General features: G+C 35.0%; 1 protein-coding gene across 11 annotated transcripts in view; it reads left to right on the top strand.

Moving 5' to 3' along the window:
• N4BP2 (NEDD4 binding protein 2) overlaps positions 1 to 26,226 on the top strand; it is an 87,776-nt gene that overhangs the window by 32,561 nt on the left and 28,989 nt on the right. For 10 of the 11 annotated variants that reach the window (XR_003432148.1, XM_027103116.1, XM_027103121.1 and 7 more), the window contains 9 exons: positions 2,528 to 3,665; positions 7,227 to 7,351; positions 9,963 to 10,051; positions 13,177 to 13,253; positions 18,825 to 18,977; positions 20,524 to 22,901; positions 23,522 to 23,607; positions 24,117 to 24,162; positions 25,726 to 25,922. Coding sequence is in view for 10 of the 11 variants with exons in the window: in XM_027103116.1 (XP_026958917.1) it covers positions 2,528 to 3,665; positions 7,227 to 7,351; positions 9,963 to 10,051; positions 13,177 to 13,253; positions 18,825 to 18,977; positions 20,524 to 22,901; positions 23,522 to 23,607; positions 24,117 to 24,162; positions 25,726 to 25,922 (4,289 nt within the window). In the remaining variant the exon portion in view is untranslated. The remainder of the gene's footprint in view (positions 1 to 2,527; positions 3,666 to 7,226; positions 7,352 to 9,962; positions 10,052 to 13,176; positions 13,254 to 18,824; positions 18,978 to 20,523; positions 22,902 to 23,521; positions 23,608 to 24,116; positions 24,163 to 25,725; positions 25,923 to 26,226) is intronic. The other variant, XM_027103117.1, reaches the window with a different exon arrangement.

Below are 26,226 nucleotides of genomic sequence, written 5' to 3'. Positions count from 1 at the left end.
TGTTGTGCTCTAATTTATTTAATTATAACTAAGTTTTACATGGATAATTAATATTGCAAAGAACATCTTGGTACAAATAAACTTTTCTGTCTTTTGGCTTTTTTCTCAGTCCCAAAGTTTTATTTTCTTCTATCACAGGGTTAGGACAGTTTTTGGCTCTTGGAAACATACTGCTAAATTGCCTACTAAAGAGGTGTGCCATATGGTATCAGCATGGGAAAGGGTGGGGTGGGATAAATTGGGAGATTGGGATCGACATATTCACACTACTACATATAAAATAGATAACTAATAAGGATCTACTGTATAGTACGGGGAACTCTTCTCAGTACTCTGTAATGACCTACATAGGAAAAGAATCTAAAAAAGAGTAGATATATGTGTATGTATAACTGATTCACTTTGCTGTACAGCGGGAACTAACACAACATTGTAAATTAACTACACTCCAATAAAAATTAACTTAAAAAATAAATTTATTTAAAAAAAAACGGGGGTGTGCCTATTTGTAATGACACCAGCACTGTATAAGTATAGGAGTTTCGTCACAGCCTTTTGAGCATTGAGTGGTATTATTTTAAGATTTTAGGAATAAGATTTTACCTTTTCTTAATGCTATTTTTTTAAGATAAAGAGAAATGTTGAATATATTTGTGTATGATTGTTTATTAATTCTTGTATTGTGTGAATTGTTCATGTGCTTTTCATTGTTTTATACCATTGTTTTAATTTTTTTCAACATTCTGTGAAAGAACTTTTCTTTTGTGTTATATAAATATAGTTTGATCTTTTACTTATTTTTACTTAATACTGTTTTTTCATTATATACACATTAATTTTTTTGGTTGATTTTTTTCTTTCGTGATTTTTCTATCACATAGATTTTTTTCTTAGAAATACCTCTTATATTTGCTTTTTTTTCCTTTTCTTTTTTCCATGTTTAGGGCTTCTAGCTTTTGTAGCATTGCCATAGTCTTCTAACTGGTCTCTCTGTCAGCCTTGCCCCCTCCAATCCCTCTTTGTTTTTCTTCTTAAGGGAACATAATTTGGGTGCTTACTAGGTGCCAGTCCTTGTGCACAGCCCTTTTTCATGGATTATCTCATTTAATCCTCACAACAACACTATGAGGTAGGTACTTTTATTATCCACACATTGCAGATGAGGAAATCAAGGCTTAGGAAAGTTAAGTAGCTCATTCAAAGTGTTATTGCCAGCAAGTAGGGATTTAAATGTTGTTCTGACTCCTGACCAGAGCTTTTACCTACTGTGCTGTGCTGTTTCCACATTTATCTTCCATAAAACAAAACAAGATAAAACACAAAAATAATATAAAAAAGCCTCAAATTTCTGATGCTTAACAATTCTAATGGCTCTGTATTTATGTTATAAGGGAAAGAGCTCAGCAGTGGAGTCAGACATACCAGTCCTGGCTCTGTCACTTACTATCTGTGTGACTTGGGCTAAGTTAATGTACTTTCTGAACTTCATTTCCTTCATCTATTTGCTAGGAATACTGTAACTCATAGTATAATTTGAAGATTCAGTGAGATGACAAAGCATCTAGCCCAAATGCTATGACAGGTAGTTTCCCTTCAAGTTCCCTTAGAAAATAAAATTGATATTTCTTACCATGAAATACAGGACCCTTCCCAATTTCCCTTTCCAGTTTTATCTCCTCTTACCCACCATACTACTTGTACTCGCATTCCAACAAACTTCTCTTAATAACTTAAACATGCTTTGTGTTTTCAAGACTGGCTTTGCCTTTCCCTTCTGTGTCTGACAAGTTTCTTTTTGATCTTCGACTCCCAGTTCACATATTACCTTATGTGAAATCTTTCCTTACTCTCCTATAAGGCTGTTAAGGCATTTGTATATTATAAAAAGTGTGCATTATTTAACCTATATTATATTATAGTGTGATTGTCTTCTAACGTAATTATCTGTAATTGCCTCCATTAGACTGCAAAAATCCTTTGAGTGTAGTTAAAAGCCGTCTTATTCATCATTGTACAAAGTATGTCTGATACGTAGTACATGCTCATACATATTTTTTTGTATTAAGTGAAATTCATAGCATGGACCATATATACAAATTACATTTACTAGGAGAGTACTTAAAATACTTCATACTTAAAAGGACATGCAGTAGGTTAGTATTTGTTGAGTAAATCAACTGATTTTAGGATCTGTATAAACAACCCTAATGTATATAATTACAGATATTTTTACTTTTAATCAATAAATTCATCAGAGAATATCTACTTGATGGCAGTTCATTAGCCTAGTTTACTACTGTTTGTTTGAAAGTTACATTGCATGTCTTCATAATTTAAACCTTTCACTGATACAGACTGATATATTAGTAAAATATTAATTTAAGGAATGACTTGAATACTTATAAATTTCTCTGTATTTCATTCAATGTGAATTCTAGTATAATTTTATGTGGATTTTAATTAAATTATATTTTACTGTTTTCAATACATACGGATATATTTTGTTGTCGTTCTTGTTGTTGTACAGTTGAAAATGCCATGGATTGTCTATTAGAATTATCAGCCACTGACGCTAAAATAGAAGAATCGCCTTCAAAAAGCTTCGTTGCTTCTGAGAACCAAGTAGATGCAGTGGGATGTGAAATAATGGAAAAGTGTCCTCCTGAAGAAGAGAATGAAGATTCAAAAATGGATTCATTTTTGGACATGCAGCTAACTGAAGACTTAGATTCCTTAATACAGAATGCTTTTGAGAAATTGAACTCTTCTCCTGATGACCATGCATACTCATTTTTGACTTTGCAAGATGTTAATAATCTTAGTAACCCGAGTGCATTTATAAATTCAGATTCAAGTAGTACGACTCCCATTCTTTCTACCCAAAATATGGATTTGAACAGTGAAAATGTAGAGAGTTCTGCCTCTACATTAAGTTCAAATTCCTTAACTTCACATTCACTTTCAAATGAGTCCAAAAGTTTTACAAAGGATAACACATTGGCATTGGAAGATTCTCTTCTCAGTAGTTCTTTAAATGTAGCAAATGACACTACGATGGATTGTAGTAACCAAATTCAGAAAGAGCTTTTAGAATCTGTGTGTGTTGAGACTCAGTTCTCTCAAGCCCCTGTAGATTTGGATGCCAACGAACTTCAGGCGCCTTTAAACCTTACTGTGCAAAATCGGGGGCTTGGTTTACTAGGTACAGGTGGAGATCAGAAATCTTCTGTCCCTGATGTTTTTGTACCTTCTGAAGAATTCAATTTCCAGTCACACAAACAGACTGAACTGCCACCAAAGGGGAAGGATGTGAACTACTGCCCAGTACTTACCCCTCTCCCTCTACTGCTGCCTCCTCCTCCCCCTCCACCAATGTGGAATCCAATGATTCCTGCTTTTGACCTCTTTCAAGGAAACCATGGCTTTGTAGCTCCTGTTGTAACCACAGCTGCACACTGGAGACCTGTCAACTATACATTTCCACCCCCGGTTATTTCTCATACTTCCCCAACAAAGGTATGGAGAAATAAAGAGGGAACAAGTGCTTATCAGGTACAAGAAACTCCAGCTTCTCAGGTTGTAAGAAAGAAGACATCATCTTATGTTGGACTAGTTCTTGTTCTTCTCAGAGGGCTTCCGGGATCAGGAAAATCTTTTTTGGCAAGGTATGAGGTTTAATTGAGTTTAAAGAAAGAGTGTAATGCATGAACTTGAATATTTATAACAGCGTAAATATGTGGAATACTTTTAGTTCATAGAGATGTTTACTAATTTTTTTTAACTTTGTAGCTAATAGCACTGTTTTCTCTAGAAGTTTTTATTGAATTCTTTCATCTCAGAATATTTTGAGAGACAGAATAGAGGAAAATATTAAAGATGATTCCAAGATTGTGAACTTGTGAAATCAACAGAAATAAGTTCATGTGGAAGAGAACTAATTTGAGTGGGAGAAAGATGAATTTAGCTTTGATTATAGAGATAAAGGGCCATAATTGATTTTGAATTCAAGGAAGTCTTATACACAAGAATTCTACTGGTAGTTGGAGATTTGGAAGTGTAGCATGTTGTTAAATAAGGTTTTAGAAATGTATGTTTGAAGAAAGAACATGGGATGAACCACTGATAGAGAACTTCAAATTCTCAGTGATTTATTTCTTGCAAAATGTGCTCTCAGTTGTTTTATCTCAAATACCCATCTATGTCCCTTTTGTAATCAAGGAATGTTGTGGATGCCTTGGTGTGAGAGACTAGAGTCAGGGTTAGAGGCAGCTTTGTTGTGTTTTCAGTAGCAGTTGTTAAAGAGTGTTGTTTTCAAAGTTTTCTCCTACCCTCCTTCTTTAAATTCCAGAATATTTACATCTAATATATTTTATTTGCCAGTTTTTCCCTTTTCCTTCCAAATTTTAACTCTTTGCTCTCTTCTATTCTTAGCTGGGTCTTTTCTATTTGATCCTGGGTGTATCTAGCATTAGTGAGTATGCATGTATACCTTGATGAGCTCATTTTCAGTTTTTTTTTTTTTTTTTTTTGCGGTACGCAGGCCTCTCACTGTTGTGGCCTCTCCCACTGCGGAGCACAGGCTGCGGACGCGCAGGCCCAGTGGCCATGGCTCATGGGCCCAGGCGCTCTGCGGCATGTGGGATCCTCCCTGACCGGGGCACGAACCCCCATCCCCTGCATCGGCAGGTGGACTCTCAACCACTGCGCCACCAGGGAAGCCCTTCAGTTGTTTTTTTTAATGTCCTTTCTTAGTGTGGATTTATCTCCCAATAAATTTCCACATATTCTACTCATACACTTATAAGTATATTCTTCTGTAGACATAGGCTTTCTCATTGATTTAATGACCACAAGAATAAAAAACACTTTAATTTAATATTATAGACATTACAGTCAGTTATGATATTGCATTTTGTGAAAGATTGGAACAAAAGGTTGTACCTTAAAAAGTAATAGTGCTGTGACATTTGTTTGAAGAACTAGGTTTCAGAGGCCTTAGAGCCAGAGGCAGCTACAGTTAGCAATTGGAAAGAGAAAGAAGTGCGTGTTACGAAGTCAGAGCTTACTAATAATTTTTGAATGAGTAGAGAGAAATAACTGGGAAGTACAGAGACATAGAACCTGAGTTTTCTCAGAGAGAACAGTCCACAGTATTAAGCTAGCATGCAAGCCCAAGGAAAATGAAAGATGAAAAACAGCTTTTGGATTTATTGGAAAGAAGGTCATGAATGGATATCTTGAAAAACAATGTTGTTGCGCTGGGAAGGTGGAAGACCTTAAGACCTTAAAAAAGCATTTATACTAAAGCAGTTAAGGGAAGGAGAGAAGTTGGGTAATAGTTGAAAAAGGGGTCCTTAAAGTGTGGTTAAAATTTTAAAAGATAGCTGAGATGTATACACGTTTAAAGGGAAAAGAGGAATTAAAGTGTCAGAGGGGAAGACTTAGAGATAAAGGAGAAGAGGGTAAATGTAGGAGTCTTAAAAAGTGGGATCAAGTGAGCATTCACCAGAATGTGAGCTCCATGAGTGCAGGAATGTTTGTTGTTTTTATTCACTGATGTATGCTCAGTGCTTAAAACAGTGCCTGGCACTTAGTAGATGCTAATAAAAATTAAATTCAAAAGGTATATTTTAATATGGGAAAAGAATCTAAAAAAGAGTGGATATATGTATAACTGATTCACTTTGCTGTACACCTGAAACTAACACAACATTTTAAATCAACTATACTACAATAAAAATTAATTTAAAAGTATATTTTAACTTCAGGAATATTTATACGTTTTAGGAGAGGATAAATGGTGATATTTTACAAATGGTTAAGAGGGTAGCATTGTTATGTCTCTGTGGATTCTGTTTGCTTAGTTTTTGCACGTATCTCAATTACATAGAAGATAAATTCCAGAGTCAAGAAAGAGAGATGGGAGACTTCCCTGGTGGTCCAGTAGTTGAGACTTTGCGCTTCCACTGCAGGGGACACAGCTTTGATCCCTGGTTGGGGAACTAAGATCCCCTGCAACCTGCGCAGCATGGCCAAAAGAAAGAGATGTCAGAAAAGCCCCGCAAAACTATCTTAACTTTGTATAATTTAACAGATTAAATTAATAGTCTATTAACATTATATTTTTGGATGTTTTCGGCATACTCACTAAATTTATGGCAATATACAAAGAGCTTCATCTACTTTTGAAGGTACTCACCTAATGGGAAGTGACCTTCCACTTAGAGTGGGTAAGGTAGATCAGTGTGTATCAAGTGACCAGATGAGGGGATTGCCTGTGACTGATAAGAGTTCTGAAGCATTTGCAGTTGTCTGGTTTTCTTGATAATTAAAATGTGTTAATTTTCAAACCTTTATAGTATATAAAGCAAAGTAGCCTTGCCTCAGGTCAGTATACCTGGGAGTCAAACTTCTGCTTAGAGGATTTCTAGTGTGATTTTATTTTTTTAATATTTTATTTATTTAATTTTTGGCTGCGTCGTGTCTTAGTTGTGGCACACGGGATCTTTCCTTGTGGCACGCGGGCTCTTTGTTGCGGTGCACGGGCTTCTCCCTAGTTGTGGCGCATGGGCTCCAGAGCACGCGGGCTCAGTAGTTGCAGCGTGCAGGCTTAGTTGCCCCTCGGCATGTGGGATCTTAAGTTCTCTGACCTGGGATCAAACCTGCATCCTCTGCACTGGAAGGCATATTCTCAATCACTGGACCACCAGGGAAGTCCCTCTAGTGTGATTTGTTTGAATAATAAAATATTTTCATTCTTTTAAATAATAATATTTGAATTTTTAAGTCAGTTTTTTAAAAAATTAATTTATTTGTTTATTTTTGGCTGTGTTGCGTCTTCTTTACCTTGCACGGGCTTTCTCTGGTTGCGGCGAGTGAGGGCTACTCTTTGTTGCGGTGCACGGGCTTCTCATTGCGGTGGCTTCTCTTTGTTGCGGAGCACGGGCTCTAGGCGCGCAGGATTCAGTAGTCATGGTGCGCAGGCTCTAGAGCACAGGCTCAGTAGTTGCAATACACGGGCTTAGTTGCTCTGCGGCATGTGGGATATTCCTGGACCAGGGATCAGACACGTGTGCCCTGCATTGGCAGGCGGATTCTTAACTGCTAAGCCACCAGGGAAGTCCAGTACTTGAATTTTTAATTCGGATTATGACCTTGCAAAAACTAGGAGAGAGAATTTAAATAGAAGAAAAATGAATGAAAATAATTACATTTATCATTCACAGGACTTTGCAAGAGGATAATCCAAGTGGAGTCATTCTTAGTACTGATGATTATTTTTACATAAATGGACAATACCAGTTTGATGTAAAATACTTAGGAGAAGCACATGAATGGAACCAGAATCGTGGTAAGAATAGACATCAGATGATGTGTAATATTAAGAGGAATATAAAGAAAAAAATCCACTTAGTGTTTGTATTTTGAGAGACGTATAACTTTTAAAAGTTATAATTATCTTTAATTCTAAACTATAACTATATATAATATAGGTAAAATTATAACAATTCTAATGTTACATAGTAAGTGAAAGAGGTAGTCTCATAGAGTTGTTATGAGAATTAAATGAGCTAAGTTTTATAGAATAGCTTAGAACATTGCATAACATGTTTAAGTTTTATTTAGTCAGTGGGTTATCTTGTCAGAAGTATAGTAAGTCAGATTTTCTGTGCTGGTCTCTGAATAGCTCAAGATGGTTACAGTTTTCTGGCTCTGTTTCCTGTTTCCTAAAATAGAATTTGCATTGTTAATCACTAGTCTTGCCTAGATTGGCTTAATTTTTATAGAGGGTAGTGTGAATGTAAAAATGACTCTCCTCAAACTGAATCTGCAGGGAGATCATAGGTAAAACCTTAATTTCTTTATTAGTGCAACTGTCTATTCACTGAAGATGGTTTTATTATGAAATGTTTAGTTATGGATAGAGTTTTATGTGTGAAGTTCTTATTAAGACGTATAGACAATATTTTACTTAGTGTTTCTTTTACGATAAATGCACTGTGAAGGCTATTCTTGAATTTGTCATCTTTAGACATTGTTAAATTTTTCTAAATTCATTCTTGAACTAAATACTGAAGTGAAAACTCAGGAATACCAACACAAAAATAAACAGTGTGATGTGATGAAGAGCAATCTTGGATTTGCCAGTTACTAGCTGTGTGATCTTGTGCAAGTTATTTATATTCTCCAGGACCCAGTGTTTTCATCTGTAAAAGGGCTTAATAATACTAAACCCCCAGGATTCTTGTAAAGGTTAAATGAGAATGAAAAGTCCTTAGCCATAGTTCAGTGTGCCCTTTCTATAACAACAACTGCAACAATTATGATATGAAATTAATTGGCAGAACTCTTTTTTTAAAAAGCTTTATTGAATGAGATAAGAATCAAATCGTTTTTAGCATATCCAGCATTGTACAACCATCACCACAATCAATTTTAGAACGTTTTTATCACTCCAGAAAGACCTCATACCCATTAGCAGTCACTCCTCATTTCTCCCCAACTCTCTCCCAGCCCCAGGCAACTACTACTTTACTTTCTCTTTCTATAGGTTTGTCTCTTCTGAACATTTCATACAAGTAGAATCATATAATATGTGGTCTTTGTGAATGGCTTTCTTTCATTTAGCATAACGTTTTTCAAGGTTCATCCATGTTGTAGAAAGTATCAGTACTTTATTCTTTTTTATGGCTGAATAATATTCCATTATATGGATCTGCCACATTTTGTTTATCCATTCATTAGTTGATGGACATTTGGGTTGTTTCCACTTTTTGGCTATTATGAATAATGTTGCTATGAACATGCCTGTCTATGTCTAACCTTTTTAGTAACTGCCAAGCTATTTTCCAAAGCAACTGCACTATTTTACATTCCCAGTAGCAGTTTATGAGGGTTCCAACTTCTCTATATCTTTACCAACACATGTTATTATCTATCTTTTTCATTATAGCTATCCTGGTGGGTGTGAAGTGGTATCATGTTGTGGTTTCGATTTGCATTTTCCTGATGGCTGATGATGTTGAGCATCTTTTTGTGTGCTTGTTGGCTTGTTTATCTCCTTTGGAGAGCTTTCTATTCAAATCTTTTGCCATTTTTAAATTGAATTATTTGTCTTTTTATTATTGAGTTATAAGAGAGTATACAGAACTTTTAAAACTTCCAGATATTTTCCTTGTAAGGCTTATTTATTGTGGCTCATCATTAATTCCCTGAATGGTCTAATTCCTTGGGAAAAAAGGCAGTTTTATAAGAAAATCTCTTGCACAAGGCATATAATAATTGTTTATTTCAAATCAAGACATCTTGTTTTTTGTCATGTGTATGCGTGTTTGCCTATATTTTTTGTTTTTAAACTTTATTTTGGAATAATTTTAGATTTATGGAAAGGTTTGCAAAGGCAGTATTGAGTTTCTCTACACCCCTCACCCATTTGGCCCTAATGTTAACATTTTATGTAACTATGGTACATTTGTCAAGACTAAGAAATTAAAATTAACATTGGTACATTACTATTAACTAAACTCCAGATTTTACTTGGATTTTAGTTTTTCTACAAAAGTCCTTTTCTGTTCCAGAATCCAGATTCTGGATTCATGGTATCCAGAATCTTATCCAGGATACCATGTTGCTTTTAGCATGGTATGATATTGTTTTTAATGATAGCTTTTTTCCCCATTTATGCTATTTATACATGTAACATGCACGTCAAACTAAAATCAGACAGTTTTTATTTAATTTCTCTGATTATAATTTTAGTATTTAGTATTTATTATTCAACATTTCCCTATGTTTTAATTTTTTATATATTCAAAAGTAGTATTTAGAAATAGAGTTGTGAATAAAATTAGCACATATCTATGATTTTCAAATTATGAAAACAAGATGAGATTTTTAAAATATCAAGATAATCCTTAATATTGTTGCTAAAAGTGATTTCTCATTTTCTGTTTGTATTTCAGCAAAAGAAGCATTTGAGAAGAAGGTATCTCCTATAATAATAGATAATACAAATCTACAGGCATGGGAAATGAAGCCATATGTTGCTTTGGTTTGTACCATGAATTGTCATAAGTCTAATAGTGGGTTTGAAATTATTGGGGGATGTTAATTACACAAGTGAATCTCAAGCAAACAGTCCTTGGACTGTATGTAACTGAGCTTTCTCTGGTCTTTAGCAAAATAAGAAAAATAGGAATAGTTTTTCCATAAAACTAAATTTATTCAATTTTCAAATTTTGAGATTCAGTTTTTAAATTCTGAGATTGTTTTTGTTTTTTGATGTCTTTTATGAAAAGATAGTGGTATTAAATTATAATTTTATGTTTGTGTGTATTTATGTGTATGTATGTGTGTGTCTACACACACACACAACCATTTTCTTATTGCTTTTACTTGGCAGAATCAAAATTTGCTGGTTCTTTCTTAGTTCCCAAATTTCTTTTGAAATTTTGCTATTCTGAGAAATTCAAAATTCTGTACATTCAGCTATTTTCAGTTCTCCAAATTTGCTGGATTCCTTTTTTGTCCAGCTTTGATGTCAGCTTTTTCAGGAAGTTAGCTTTCATTCACTTCCTAAAAAGCTGAATTGGGCACTCTTTCTGCTTTCCTGGCACCCTGGCTTACTTCTTTCATAGTATTAAACACACGGTTTTTATCAGTAGGCCATGGGTTGACTAACTTTTTTCTAGAAAGCACCAGATAGTAAATATTTTAGGTTTTGCAGGCCACAGTTTCTGTTGCATATTCTCTTTTAACAACCTTTTAAAGATAAACACACACACACACACAAAAACTATTCTTAACTCCTAGGCTGTACAAATACTGGCTGATGGGCTGAATTTAGCTCTAAGCTATCCATTTTTCTTGAGGGTAAGCCTATCATTTTTTTCATCATTGAATCTCCAGAATATAGCACTATGCTTGGCATATAATTAATATATATTCATTGAGTAAATTGATGAGTGAAGCTTTTGTGAGTATGGGTATTGTTTGTTTTATTACCCCAAGATTAGCACATCTGGCACATTGAAGCTCAGTTTGTTTCTTTAGTTAGTAAATATTGTACTTGCTGATTTATGTTCTTAACACATCCAACTTAAAACCCCATTGCTGTGCCCAGTGCACTTGTACTGTTTTGAAGTACAAGGTATGATTCTTTACTTTTCTGAAGAAAATTGTGTCCTTTGAACAAGTGAGATTTTACTTCTGTGCAGGGCAGTAGAGGGAACAAAGACTTGATTTTAGTGCATTGGGAGCACTAAAATCACACACAGTTTGCTTTCTGGCCTCAGGAGTTTCTAGTTTCTAGACTAATATATTCACCACTGGGACCTGCTTCCCCCTTAACCTTACTTAACTCCTCTGTAGGTTTTTCTTAGCTTCCTGCTCTCATCTTAGAAAGTTCTTTATTTTCCTATGAAAATAGGAAAAAAAACCACTTTACTTTCCTATGTAGAAAACAAAGAAGTCCTTGAATTATGTGTTTCTGATTTTCGTTTAGGCTTCAGCCTTCTATAATGTTTTCTTTCCCCTTTTTTATTATATAATGATGGAGAATATGAAGCTATTTTTCCAGTATTGATTCCTTGACTCTTTGCAACTCTACTTAGAAGTATAAAGGACTCCTGCTTATCATAGATGGCAAATGCTTTTGTCTTCATAAAGAAGTAGATGAAAGAATTACTGTAGAGAAGAGGATCACTTTTTGCTTCTTTTGGTAGTAAGATAATGAAAGCTGTAGGGGAGTGGAATAGAGTAAACAGTCTATTACCATCTTGACTGTCATTTACAAAAGTAGCTAAAGTAGTAAGAGATAAATAGGGAGCAGTCAAATATGCTTAGTGGCAATTGGCAAAACGTGTGTGTGTGTATGTGTGTGTGTGTGTGTGTGTGTGTATGTATGTGTGTGTGTATGTATGTATGTATATATATGGCAAAGCAATATTGTCCCTTGTGGGCTATCATAGAGGTTGACCTAAGTCAGAATCCTCTTAAGTAATGTAACATATTTTTAAGGTTTGCCTATTGATATGGGAGTTGAAAAAATCTTTAAATTGATAGTCTCTCTTTTTCTCTTTGTGTATGCATGAATTTAAAATTAATTTGATCCTAACAGCTGTATGATACCCCTTTAGGTAATTAGAGACCTGGGCTATTGCCAGGCCTTGAATCATTTGTATGAAATTTGGTGCTGAGGTGAGGAGATGGAAGTGAGTAAGCTCATTACAGGGTGTTATGTCACTACCTACCTTGGTGTCTGGGTTGAATTTTGGACTTTTCTGTCAGAATGACAGAAAATAGCAATGACCACTCTTGGCATCTTGTCATAAAGCTGAGAGGATCAATAGTGGGAGGTGAGGTCAGAGATGTAATGGTGGTTGGGGAGATGGTAGGGCAGATTATGTAAGGGCTCATACATAGATCACTGCGAGGACTTTGGATTTTACCTTGGGTGACGTGGAAGATACATTAGTCTGCTAGGATGCCATAAAAAAAATACCATAGACTGGGTAGCTTCAACAAGAGGAAATTAATTTTCTCATAGTTCTGGAGGCTAGACGTCCCAGATCAAGGTCCAGCAGGGTCAGTTTCTGGTGAGAGTTCTCTTCCTCCCTTGCAGGTGGCCATTTTCTTGCTGTGTTCTCACATGGTGGAGAGAGCAAGTTCTCCGGTGTCTCTTCTTTTTTTTCCTTTTTCTTTTTTTTTTTTTTTTTTGCGGTACGCGGGCCTCTCACTGTTGTGGCCTCTCCCGTTGCGGAGCACAGGCTTACTTTCTTAATTTATATTAAGTACATTTTCTCATTAACACATATAGTATTTTTAAAACCATTGTATATATTTTCACTGTATGGCTGTATCTTCATTTCTTTAGCCAGTTCCATGTTAATAGACACTAAGTTGTTTGTATTCTTTTGCTGTTACAAATAATGGTGAACTGGATATCCTGCTGTGTATATATTTCTGCACTCTGACATAAGTTTTTATCAATAGCATAAATTTCTGAAAGTTCATTGCTGGATCAAAGAGACTGTGCATTTTACCAGGTAACACATTCATCAAGATTAGATAATCTTTTAGGTTCTTTCAGTTTTAACATGCTGTGAATTTGGAAACAATGAATTAAATTTCATGGAAGTAATTATTTTAAAATGCATTTGTCTTTTTTGTATGTAGTCTCAAAAACATAAATATAAAGTCCTTTTCCGGGAACCGGATACCTGGTGGAAATTCAAACCAAAGGAACTTGCAAGGTAAAACTTGGAGTTTATCTAACATGTTTTTAATTTCATGAGAGTGATGGAAAGTCCATCTAGATTTTTTTCCCATTGTAAATAATGAACGAAACAAAATGTATTAGATTGCGGCTTTGCCACTTAAAAATTGATAACAAATTTTGTATTGCCTATAGGCTTTCTTTTTTCAGTTTGTGAAGAATTTGTCTTTCTGTTCCTAAATTGTTAATTAACAGAAAAATTCCAATTGTCTTATATAGTCAGTACTTTATTACTTATTAATAATATAATGTCAATATCTGAAACTAGAAGAGATTCTAGGATTTGGCAAACCTGAACCGTGTGCTACTGGCAGGAACAAATTGTTGTAGCTGCCTAGTGACTCACAATGCTGGACGGAAGTGAGGAGGTATAAATGGAAAAGGTAGCAAATGTTCAGCTGTCCAGGTTTTTCACTACCCACTCTGCTTTCCCCCCAAGGTTATACTTTTTTCTTTGATTGTTTGACTTGGATAAAAATGTTAACTCAGGACATGGACATACAGTGTATTTTGTTTTGTGCTCTGTATTCCCTTAGAGATAGCCCTAAATTAATTTTGGTCAGGGTATTTTCTCCATGGTAATTTAAACTAATGTCAGTACTAAATAAAGGACAACCTAACTTTAGGATATCCACAATGTTGTGCAAGCATCACCACTGTTTAATTGACGAACGTTTTCATTACCTCAACAAAGAAACCCTGTATTTGCTATTAGTCACTCCCAATTCCCCTTTCCCTTGGCAACTACTAATCTGATTTTCTGTCTCTATCAATTTGCCTATTCCAGACATTTCATATAAATGGGATCATACAATATGTGACCTTTTGTGTCTGACATCTTCACTTAGCATAATGTTTTCAAGGTTCACCCACGTTGGAGCATGTATCAGTACTTCATTCCTTTTTATTATCCTTTTGTTACATTACTAGATACATTACTAGATTTGGTTTTCTAGTATTTCATTTAGGATTTTTGCATCTGTATGAATGAGTGAGATTGACTTACAGTTTTTTCTTCTTTGCCCTGTCTTGCCTGGTTTTGGCATCATGGTTTTAGGTTCATAAGATTAGTTGGGAAGTATTTCTTCTCTTTTCTGAGTTTATGTAAGTTTGAATGTTTGATAGAATTTACTTATGAAACTGTCTGGATCCTCTGTTTTCTTTGTGAGAAGTTTCCATTGGAATTTGTCCATTACACCAAAGTTTTCAAATTTATTAAGACCGTTTATGGGACTTCCCTGGTGGCGCATGGTTAAGAATCTGCCTGCCGATGCAGGGGACACGGGTTCAAGCCCTGGTCCGGGAAGATCCCACATGCCACAGAACAACTAAGCCCGTGCGCCACAACGACTGAGCCTGTGCTCTAGAGCCCGCGAGCCACAAATACTGAGCCCTCGTGCCACAACTACTGAAGCTCACGTGCCTAGAGCCCATGCTCCACAACAAGAGAAGCCACCGCAATGAGAAGCCTGCGTACCGCAACGAAGAGTAGCCCCCACTCCCCGTAGCTAGAGAAAGCCCACGCGCAGCAACGAAGACCCAACGCAGCCAAAATATAAATTAAATAAATAAATACATAAAACAAAAAACTTTTTATTAAAACTCTTGTAGTATTCTCTTACCATTTACATCTCTGCTGCATCTATACTTTTAAATACTAATGTGTTTATGTGTATCTTCTTTTTTTTCTTGATTATTCTTAGCAGGGATCAGATTTTTTTGTTTTTATAAATTTATTTATTTACTTTATAAATTTTATTTTTTGCGGTACGCGGGCCTCTCACTGCTGTGGTCTCTCCTGTTGCGGAGCACAGGCTCTGGACGTGCGGGCTCAGCGGCCATGGCTCACGGACCTAGCCGCTCTGTGGCATGTGGGATCTTCCCAGACCGGGGCATGAACCCGTGTCCCCTGCATTGGCAGGCGGACTCTCAACCACTGCGCCACCAGGGAAGCCCTATTTATTTGTTTTTATTTTTGGCTGTGTTGGGTCTTCGTTGCTGTGCACGGGCTTTATCTAGTTGCAGCAAGTGGGGGCTACTCTTCGTTGCGGTGCGCAGACTTCTCATTGTTGTGGTTTCTCTTGTTGCAGAGCATGGGCTCTAGGCATGCGGGCTTCAGTAGTTGTGGCACAAGGGCTCAGTAATTGTGGCTCGCGGGCTCAGTAATTGTGGCTCGAGGGCTCTAGAGTGTGGGCTCTAGAGTGCAGGCTCAGTAGTTGTGGCGCACGGGCTTAGCTGCTCTGCGGCATGTGAGATCTTCCCGGACCAGGGATCAAACCTGTGTCCCCTGCATTGGCAGGCGGACCTTAACCACTGTGCCACCAGGGAAGCCCGAGATCAGATGTTTTATTAGCCTTTTCAAATAGACATCTTTCTGCTTTGTTGATCTTTCCATTATAAGTTTGTTTTATGTTTCATTCATTTCTGCTGCTTTTATTCTACTTTCTTTGCTTTAAAAAAAAATCTATTTTGCTTTGTTTATTCTTTTTTTTTTTTTTGGCTGCATTGAGTCTTCGTTGCGGTGCGTGGACTTCTCACTGCAGTGGCTTCTCTTGTTGGGGAGCATGAGCTCTAGGCGCATGGGCTTCAGTAGTTGTGGCATGTGGGCTCATTAGTTGTGGCTCTCGGGCTCTAGAGCACAGGCTCAGTAGTTGTAATGCATGGGCTTAGTTGCTCCACAGCATGTGGGATCTTCCTGGATCAGGGCTTGAACCTGTGTCCCTTGCATTGGCAGGCAGATTCTTAACCACTGAGCCACCAGCGAAGCCCTAGGTCATTTTCTAATATGAGCATTTAATGCTATAAATTTCCCTAAGTATCATGTTAGCTGCCCCTAGAATTTTAATATATAATATCTTCTTTTTATTATTTATTTTCTATTTTGCATTACTGTTACTTTAATTCTTTAACCCTTGGGTTGTTTAGAGCTATGTTTTAAATTTTGGAACAGATGGTTTTAAAATTCATCTTTTCAAAAAAATTGGTTTTCAACTTTACTGCAGTAGGTAAGATTGTGCGGTTTGTATGATACTAATTCTCTGATATATTTAAAGATGTGTTTTACTAGTTCATTGTCAATTTTTTATAAATGTTCATATTTGCTTGATAATGTATAACAGTTATAGTATATTAATATATCATTAAATCATGGTTATTCTTTTGCTCGCATCTGTAGCTTTACTTTCCAGAAAATTTTGCTTGATGGATTAATGTTTAAGAGAGGGATGAGAAAATGTACTATAGGAGAGGTGTTGATATCTCCCTCTATTATGTTGATTATGTCAGTTTTTCCTTACAATTCTGCCCATTTTTGCTTTAAATATACTGAGGATAGTTTTTGAAGTACATATAAGCTTAAGATTTTTATATCAATCTAATTGAACCTTTTATCCTTGTCTAGTAATTTTCTTTTATTAATATTAATTTTTGTTATAAAATCTAATTTGTCTAATATAAATAGAATTATACCAGTTCTTTTAGTTAGTATTTGAGTGTTACTTCTTTTTCTATACTTTTCCTTTCAACCTTTCAGTATCTTTGTGTTTAGGTATATCTCTTATAACCAGTATGGCTGGGTTTTAAAAAATTCACTCTATCTTTGGCTTTTAATTGATAAGCTTAGTTCTTTTACAGTTATTTTGGATATTCATATAATTGGTCTTGTTTCTTGCTGTCTGTCTCTGTACTTTTTATTAATCTCACCTTTTCTGTGATTGTTTTTTCTCCTATCACAGAAAATTATATATTTGACTTTTTTTCCTCCTGTCTTGCCTTTTTTGGATTTTTTTAATTGAATGCAAATTTTCTTACTCGTTTTTTCCTTCTCTACTAATTTGGAGATTATATACACTTTTTAAACTCTTTTAGTGGTTACATTAAAAGTTTTATCATGCAGACTTTAAAATTAAACCATTTTCCTAGCTTTCCTCTTCACAAATGCAAGGACTTTCAAACATGTTAACTCTGATACTTACTTCCTTTCCAACTCACATGCTATGATTGTCCGGAATGTACAGATGGTGTTTTCACTCGTGTAGTTATTTGTGCTGTGTGTAGTGCTTTGTGCTTAATTTTCCTTTCATTATAGGTCTTTCATCTGAGAATTTCCTTCTGCCTGACAGTTCATCTTTTAGGATTTTCTTTACATTGTAGACCAGTTTCATGTCAATCTCTTTCTTTTTTTTTTTTTTTTTAAATCTGAAAATCCTTTTATTGTCCTCATTCTTATAAGATACTTTTGCTGAGTGTATATATTCTAGATTGATAGTTTCTGTTATTGATGATGACATTTGTCCATTATTATTGTTGTCGGGTGTAATTCTAATAGTTGGTTTCTTTGTAGATGATTCGTTTTTTTAAATTTCTAGTTGCTTTTAATATCATCTCTATCTTTGGTGAATGACAATATCAGTACTGTGTTTCTAGTTGTAGATTTCTTATTTATCTTGCTTAAGATTTGTTGGATTTGTGAGATTAGGAGATTGATGTCTTTCATCAGTTCTGGAACATTCTCAGCCATTTTTCTTTAAATTGCTTCTGTCCCACATACTCTCTCTTCTCTTTCTGGGACTTGGATTAGATGTATACTAGACCTCTTTGCTCTGTCCTCTATGTCTATGTCTCAACCTCTCTTTCATATTTTCTATCTCTTTGCTTCTCTGTCATCTGAAACCAGATAAGACTGAGGTATTTAAATATGAATATAAATTTAAAGATTTCCCCAGGGGGCAAATGCTAATATTAGCCCCAGGATCCAGACACTAAAGTTGGATCCATCCTGAGATAGGAGAGTTTCAACTGGGATGTTTTCATTAAGACAAGACTCTTGAAGGACTAAAGCATACCATCTTGCCTCCTGGCAGATGCAAATTCAGATGCTGTATGAATGAAAGCACCCCCAGTTTAAGGCCTAAGGATTCCCATATATTAGATTCAACTAAGTGTGAGCTCATAAACAAAAACAAAGGAATAAGCTACCATGAATGAAAGCACAAATATAACGAACTTCATATTTGGACATCCAGAGACTTCAAATACTAAGAATGTTTTTTCTTTACTTGAACTTAAAATGTGTTAAAGTGTGTGTCTGCTTTAATTCGTATGGGATCCAGTTTTACTGTAATAGGAGTGTCCTTTGGCACATCTAGTCTGCTGTACTGGCATAATTGGAAGCCTCTGTAGTGGAATATTTTTAGTCACTAGTTAATAACTAATCAATTGAAATGATGGTCATGTTCATGTGAGATTTTTTTGGCAGAGCTTGAGAATAACTTCTTTTAAAGTTATTAAGATCTGCTGTTTTTTTCCAAGTTGATGAAGGATGTTTGGAAAAGATTGTATGGCATAATTAAGAAAATGGTAATTTAGGACATTCTGAATAAAATGAAACTTAGAATCAGATAGTTTATATTGTATCATAATAAACCAGTTTTGATATTTTTATGTATTAGAAATGTATCGTTGTTTCTCTTAACATTATATGAGCCGATTTTTTAAGAACTTAATTACCAATGTTCCTTCTACCCTTTTTTTCCCCTGGAATTTTTAGGCGTAATATTCATGGGATAAGCAAAGAAAAAATAACAAGAATGTTGGAACACTATCAACGTTTTGTTTCAGTGCCCATAATCATGAGTTCTTCAGTTCCAGAGAAAATGGAACGTATCGAGTTGTGTGCATATTCTTGTGACAGAAGTATTAGGTAGGTTAAAGTCTCTATGTACAGAAATTCAATTTAAAAACTTAATTTTAAAAAATCTGATAATTTAGGAACTTCTAAAATCACTGCCAAATAACTTTAAAAATAAGGTAGGCATTTGTTGTTTGTAGGGTTTAGGTATAGTCTTACCTGGAGCAGGATATATATGGTTAGCAAAAGAAGTAAAAGTTTATGTGGGTGATGACATACATGGGGGTTTCATTGTCTTTTGGTTTATGTAGGTCCATGTTTACACTATGAATACTCCTGCCTTCTTTATTTAACTTGCTGCTATTTCAATATTTATCTGTTACCTTATCTACCCTCTATTGTTATTTGGTATATAGTCACATTACTTCTTAATTTTCTTAGGTATTAATAAAAATACTCTTTCAAGCTAGTACCGTAAAAATGTATTATGCATGGTATGCTTTTACTAAGTAATAACAAGTCACAGCCTTTTGAAAGTTTGCAATTCAGGATAGTACTGATTATGTTAAAAACATTTAGGATACATAAACAATTGAATAAATAAGTGAGTAAAGAAGAGTCTTAAATATAAATAAAGTTCTGAATTGCTCACATTTTTTGATGATTAGGGATGAGAGACCCTTTTAAAAAGGAGTTGGGAAAAGAAAATTCACAAATGCTCTTTTATTGAGGAGCAGTATTGTAAAGTGGTTAAGAATATGGGCTCCTTAGCTGTATTTCCTGGCTTCAAATTGCAAAGCTTTGTAATCTTTGACAAATTATAAAATCTCTCTATACTTCGGCTCCTCATTTGCAAAATGGCAATAATAACACTTTGCTTATAAGGATCTCATAAGGATTATGAATTAATACTTGTGAAGGACTTATAATAGCATCTGGTATATAGAAAACTGAATGGTAGGTGTGATTTCACTTAGGAAGGCTTCATGGGATAGTTGGGACTTTGAGAACTCCTGCAATAAAGAAAGAAAGGAAGATGAGTTGTTAAATAAGGAAAATGCACTGAAGTTGAAAGTATAATGATTCGGCAAAAGTGCTCTGAGTCTGAAATTAACATCGAGGATGGCTTTAAAAAATTTAGCAAGTGACATCTCAAATGAGAGCTGTCCTCCCTTTCTCTCATTTCACTTAATTGTGCAGATCATGTTGGTTGACTCTTTGAGATTTTGTAAATCAATCTTAAGCATTTTCCTCTGCAGCAAATGACAGGTGGTATAGAGGCAGACCTAGTTTCACATATGTTAAGCTTAAATAGGTTGGAAGGGAGCTAGGGAGGTGTCCTCTTCTGGGAACAAATTTAGAACCTTAACTTTAATATTTAATGCATAATAAACACCTTAACTGAAAATCTCATGTTAATTATTCAATTTGAAAAAATCTGAGTGCTTCTTGTATGCCAAGCGTTGTGCTAGGTGTTGGGATTACAATAAAGCGATGTGTTCATAGTGTATTAGGGAAGGATCAAGTGTCTCTCTTTCAGTTGAATGATTCTTTAAATCATAATATTAATGGCAACATTAAGAGATTTCCTTATAATACTTAAAAACAAATCTTACAGCCCAAGAGACAATGAAGATATTGCCTCTGAAAAAGAAGAAAATGTTTTATCCTCATCTCTGAAGCATCCAGAGTTAATTGAAGAGAAGAAGCATGATGTGACCAAAGAAAATTTGTTACCTGAGAATGTTACATGTCTCCCTAATGCAGATTTAAACAACGGAAAAAAAGAAATAAGTGGTATGAATCCTAACATTCAGAGTGCTTTCATTCACGAAGCTCCAGACGTTTATTTTTCTGATTGTGAAAGCAAAGAACGAGCAACAGACAAACATGAAAAAGAAAAGCCAGTAGAAATGGTTCCTGAAAAAGAGTGTAGTAAAACCAATGCAGATAGTTTTGTAGAGAGAATATCACCAAGTATTTGCTGTGGTGGAAATAATCAAGAAGACTGTGGTCTTTCAAATACTGTACCACTTCAAAATGAAAAATCTTCATCTAGTGAAACGCTGGAAGAAAGAGCAGGAGTAAAGAAAAAAGCCTTTGGAAAACAAAAAAGCAAATCAACTTCGGAAAAGTTCCCAAGACAAGAGCTGTCTTTTGTTGGTGACTGGCCAGTTGATAAGTCTATCGGTCAGAGGACAAAAAGGAACCGAAAAACTGAGAAAGCTTTATCTATACACAGTGACAAAAAGTATAATTGCCCTCAGTCACATAAAGTATTAGACAGTAGTTTATCTGTGAGTATAGATTGTATCCAGCCACAAGGATCTCCACATGAAAACGTAGAGGGTGACAGCAAGTCACAGTGTGATGATGCCTCAGAATCTTTCAATAGCTGTAAATATGGTACTTATAAAAATACTGAAAAAGACTCATTTAACATTGTGGGTGACTGGCCTTCATCTGATTCTTTAGCTCAGAGAGAGCACAGATCAAGAATGCCAAAGGCTGGCTTAAATGAACCCAACCTAGAATTTGGAACTAACAACAGTATGAATGAAATGTCCTTATATACAGCACGTGAGGCCTGTTGGGGCACAAGCCCTGAAGAACTAAAAACGTTGGGTAGTTCTTCTCGAGGAAGTTCTGAAATACTGCCCAATGAAATGACCTGTGAGAATAAAACTTGTCCAAGTAAAAAGATTCATAGGCAACACACATTGTCTCTTACTTTTACCAATAGTGTGCCAACTGCTCCTGGAGGAGTGGGACCACAAACTTTAGCTGAATTTCAAGAAGAAAAGACTAAAGAAGTCCCTGGAATAGAAGTAGGCAAGTGTACTCAGACTGAACCACAGGATTTTGCTCTCTTATGGAAAATAGAAAAGAATAAAATTAGTGTTTCAGATTCTCTGAGAGTATTAACAGGAAGATTAGATGGATTTAAACCAAAAGCTCTCAATATTAACACAAAATTAGATGTTCAAGAAACAATTCCATATAGGGTAATGTATGACAAAAGCACATATGTTGAAGAAAGTGAGCTTACCAGTGCTGATGAATCTGAAAATCTTAACATTCTTTGTAAACTATTTGGATCGTTTTCATTAGAAGCCCTAAAAGACCTATATGAGAGGTGTAACAAAGATATTATTTGGGCCACGAGCCTTTTATTGGATTCTGAAACTAAATTATGTGAGGATACTGAATTCGAGAATATAGAAAAGTCATATGATGAAACACAAATTGGGCCATTTTCTCTGGGACTGAATTTGAAGGAAATTATTAGCCAAAGAGGAAGCTTAGAGGAGTCTAATTCTTCTGTGCCAGAATTTAGCCATGGAATTGGTATCAGTAACACTAATGTACAGTCCACCTGTAGTTCAGAAAAGGAAAGCTTAGAGCAGGCAGAAATAAGAGCTGTAACTACTGAAAAACCTGGATTAATAACAGGTATAGTTCCTAATGTAGATCTCAAGAATAATAATGAAGTACTTCCTAATAGTCAGGCAGAACTTTCAGGTTTATATAATGTTAAGCAGCTTTTTCCAGGCACTCTAAAAGCTACTACCACTAAAAATGTGAGTGAAATGGAGAAGAATCCAGAAGTCACTGAGATTGGAGACAGTATAAATTCTTCTTTGAATTTGTCTGATATTTTAAATTCTGTATCGAGCACTTCGGATCTTGAATTACATGAAGAAATTTATTTTACTGACTCTTTTGACATAAATAAAAGTGAAAATCTTCCAAAGGATTATGTGAAATTTCCAAACACAGAAGAATTTATGAATGAAGATGAACAGGAAGTGGAAAAAATTCTAATGGCAGGGAGTGCTTTGTCAGCTGAAGTTACTGAAGAAGATAAAACTGAGACGTTGAATCCCACGCCAGTGATGGCCAAATCGCTGACCATAGACTGTCTGGAATTGGCATTGCCCCCTGAACTGGCTTTTCAGCTCAATGAATTATTTGGCCCTGTTGGTATTGATTCAGGTAAGGAAAAATTAAAGTACTTATATGTGTATCTTTGTGTAAGTAGAATATAGATAGAGGGTCTAGTTCAATTTTAAAATTATTTTATGTTACTAGAAGTGTAAAAGTAATTTGTGTTGCCTACCTTATTATTTTTGACACAGTGTGTCTGTAGAAGATTTTTAAGTATATAATTTGAAGAAATAGAGAGTATTTAGATGGACTTTGTATTCATCTTGTGCATATACTGGAAGTTTTCTCTGGTATTTACCTCATACTTATTTGCACAGATACATCTTTTTGAATCCTTTGGTGCTACTCCAGATACACTTAAGGCAAGATAATTCCTTAGAATACGCCTACTGGAAAGTCTTGACTAATGGAAATGAATATATTAAATATATTTAGTGTAATGGACATGAATAACTTAAATATATGAAACATAATTGTACCTGCCAAGAAGTGTGAAAACAATGACACATTACATAAAAATATTCCAAGAGATTTAGAACTAGAGACATAGGTTAGTAATTAAAAATACAAATTAGTTTTATGATGCATAAGGTAGTTGAGTATGTTTTCTGCAAATGTATAATGAGTAATGATCATATTTTCTTTTCTTTTCTTCCCCCCGTCACAAGGGTCCCTAACAGTTGAGGACTGTGTGGTTCATATAGATCTGAATCTGGCTAAAGTGATTCATGAAAAATGGAAAGAATCTGTAATGGTTGGTAGGCTTCTTTTTATAGAAAGCTCCTTTTGTGTACATTTTGTCACCTTTGCTCTTCAATAAAATCTGTTATATGAAAGATTCTATTGAATTTTGACTTTGAGAGAGAATTAATTTTACCAGTTAACAGCTTACTGATTTTTTTTTTCTCCTTCCAGTATTTTAGATTATTTCCAGACTGGCCAAATTATATAATTAATGATGGAGCTCAATATGACTGTTGATTTTTTTTTTAATGGAAAAAAATCATAAATAGTTTTTTACTCCTTAAAGACTTGCAGTGCTAATTTTCATAAACAGTTTTTAAAAAATCACAGCATAAGAGCTCTATAAGTAGAAAAAATAAATAGATGGAATCAATTTATAATTATATTTATCTGCTTTTATTAGATTTAGCAAGAATGATTGATAGTTTTACAGGGAGAAATGATTACTAGAGAAAAATAATATAAGCTTGTTTTCTAATGCACCCTGCTTTGCCAATCCTGTTCTGCCTCTGTGTTTAGGAGCGACAAAGACAAGAAGAGGTATCCTGTGGCAAATTAATGCAAGGTAAAGCACATATTTTCACTTCTAACATTCTTGTCTTGATGTTGAAACTTGGTGTGTGTGTGTGAATTTTAACTCTTTTTTTTTTTTTTTAAGCGTTTATTTATTTGGCTGCGCCAGGTCTTAGTTGTGGCATGCGGGATCTTTGTTGAGGTGTGCAGGATCTTTAGTTGTGGCGTGAGGGGTCTTTTAGTTGTGGCATGCAGGCTCTTAGTTGTAGCATGAGGGATCTAGGTCCCTGACCAGGGATTGAACCCGGGCCCCCTGCACTGGGAGCAGGCCAGGGAAGTCCCTGAATCTTAATTCATTTTAAATATACTTCCACAAAATATGTTACCCAAGAATTTTGATTTGCAAATAAAAGTTTTAACATTTAATACTGATACAAAAGAAAATAAAGCTTAAAGAAGAAAAAAGCCCCTATAATATCATTTAACTTTCAGTTAACACCTGAAAACTAATACAACATTATAAATCAACTATATTTCAATTAAAAAAAAAACAAACAGGAGTGCTGTGGAACACGCAAGGTGTGCTCTAATGCACATAGTCAGGGTGTTTCCTGTTTATGATTTTGCTCTGAATGAAGGGAAACTGTTCTGGTTTGAGAGCAATAAAGTATTCCTGTGTTTGAGAGTATCATTGAAATATTACTTGATTTTTCAAATTTTTTATTGATGTTAATATAATTAGAGCACAAAAGTCAACCTGCTTTTTGATTACATCTGCCAAATTGAAAATAATTGATTCCAGAAGATTTCTTAGATAGCATTGTCGTAAGTGGTTAGTGCAGGGTGGCAGACCTGTTACAGGGTCCCCCTTTTGTGCCTGAGTTCCTCCAGATGCCTCTTTTGTCCACTCCATACTAGGACTCCAGGTTGAAGATTCTTAACTTTAGTTCAGACCTGTGTTGTAGCTTCAAGAGCTAAAGCTGTTTGAGAGCTGGAGGTTCCCAAAGGGTATCAGAGTTATTCAGATGACAGTATTTGCTATTTCTTCACTCTCCAGGAAATCAAAGGAGTATATCAGAATGTGGTGCTTAGAAAAGCTGAAATATTATACATTAAGTCTTGTTATTATGAACTTCTTAGAATGTTTAGTTCCTTCCTTATGTTGAATATCATTTGTTCAATATTTATTGTAGACCTCCAATGGGTTACAGATTTGCAGAAATATTCATCTTTTCAGTTCTTGGAGTGGCCAAGCAGAGCTGACCAAAGCTGCTCACTTCTGGCTGGCTGCAGCTTCCTCTGTTTACCAGTGTATATGTGTGTCACTGTTTTCTCTGTGTTGATGTGATATGAAAAAGAGTGGGGAAGCATTGAGTTGATTTACAGTAATACCCAGATCATTGTTCATTTGAATATTTCTACATTTATACTTGCTTGCGATTATGTGAAGATGTATTTTGAAACTTTGAAATACAACTTGGAATATTGTATTTATAAGCAAAGAGTAAAAAATCATGTTTTCTGGGTCTCTCTGAGGTAGATGTAACAGAGTGAATAATGCCTAATTTGTACATTTATTGTTGATGGTCTGACACTATTGATACTGCTTTTGTAGATCCTTCCCTGGTTGGGCGTGTTGGTCTTGATAATCCAGAACAAAAATCATCTCAGAGAACGGGCAAAAAATTACTGAAGACTTTAGCAGCACCTGAAATGCAACCCTTATTGGATCATTGGAACACTCATACTAAAAAAGTATCACTCAGAGAAATAATGTCAGAAGAAATTGCCTTACAGGAAAAGCATGATTTGGTATGAGTTAGTATAAATATTAAGCCTTTGTCTCTGACTCTAATTTAATCATATGTTTACTTTTTGATTTTCATTTGATTCTACTTTTCCTAGTCTGAAATCATATTTTAACCTGATTGAAGTTAATGTTAAAATTGAAAAATGTTTTAAATGTAGTTTGAAGTTGGAGGTCTTTGCTTCTGGAAAATTAGTTGATATTCTATAACAGTAAGCCAATTTATGTTAAATCTGTTGTTTTAGATTTAATTTTGCAGGTGTATATATCTTATCTTTAACATTTACTTCTGCAATTTTTTAATTCTAG

The sequence above is a fragment of the Aethalodelphis obliquidens genome, unplaced genomic scaffold (genome assembly GCF_003676395.1).
Source record: "Aethalodelphis obliquidens isolate GAN/ISIS:26980383/991018 unplaced genomic scaffold, ASM367639v1 scaffold6, whole genome shotgun sequence".
NCBI lineage: Eukaryota > Metazoa > Chordata > Mammalia > Artiodactyla > Delphinidae > Aethalodelphis > Aethalodelphis obliquidens.
This window is presented reverse-complemented; position numbering and strand designations above follow the sequence as displayed.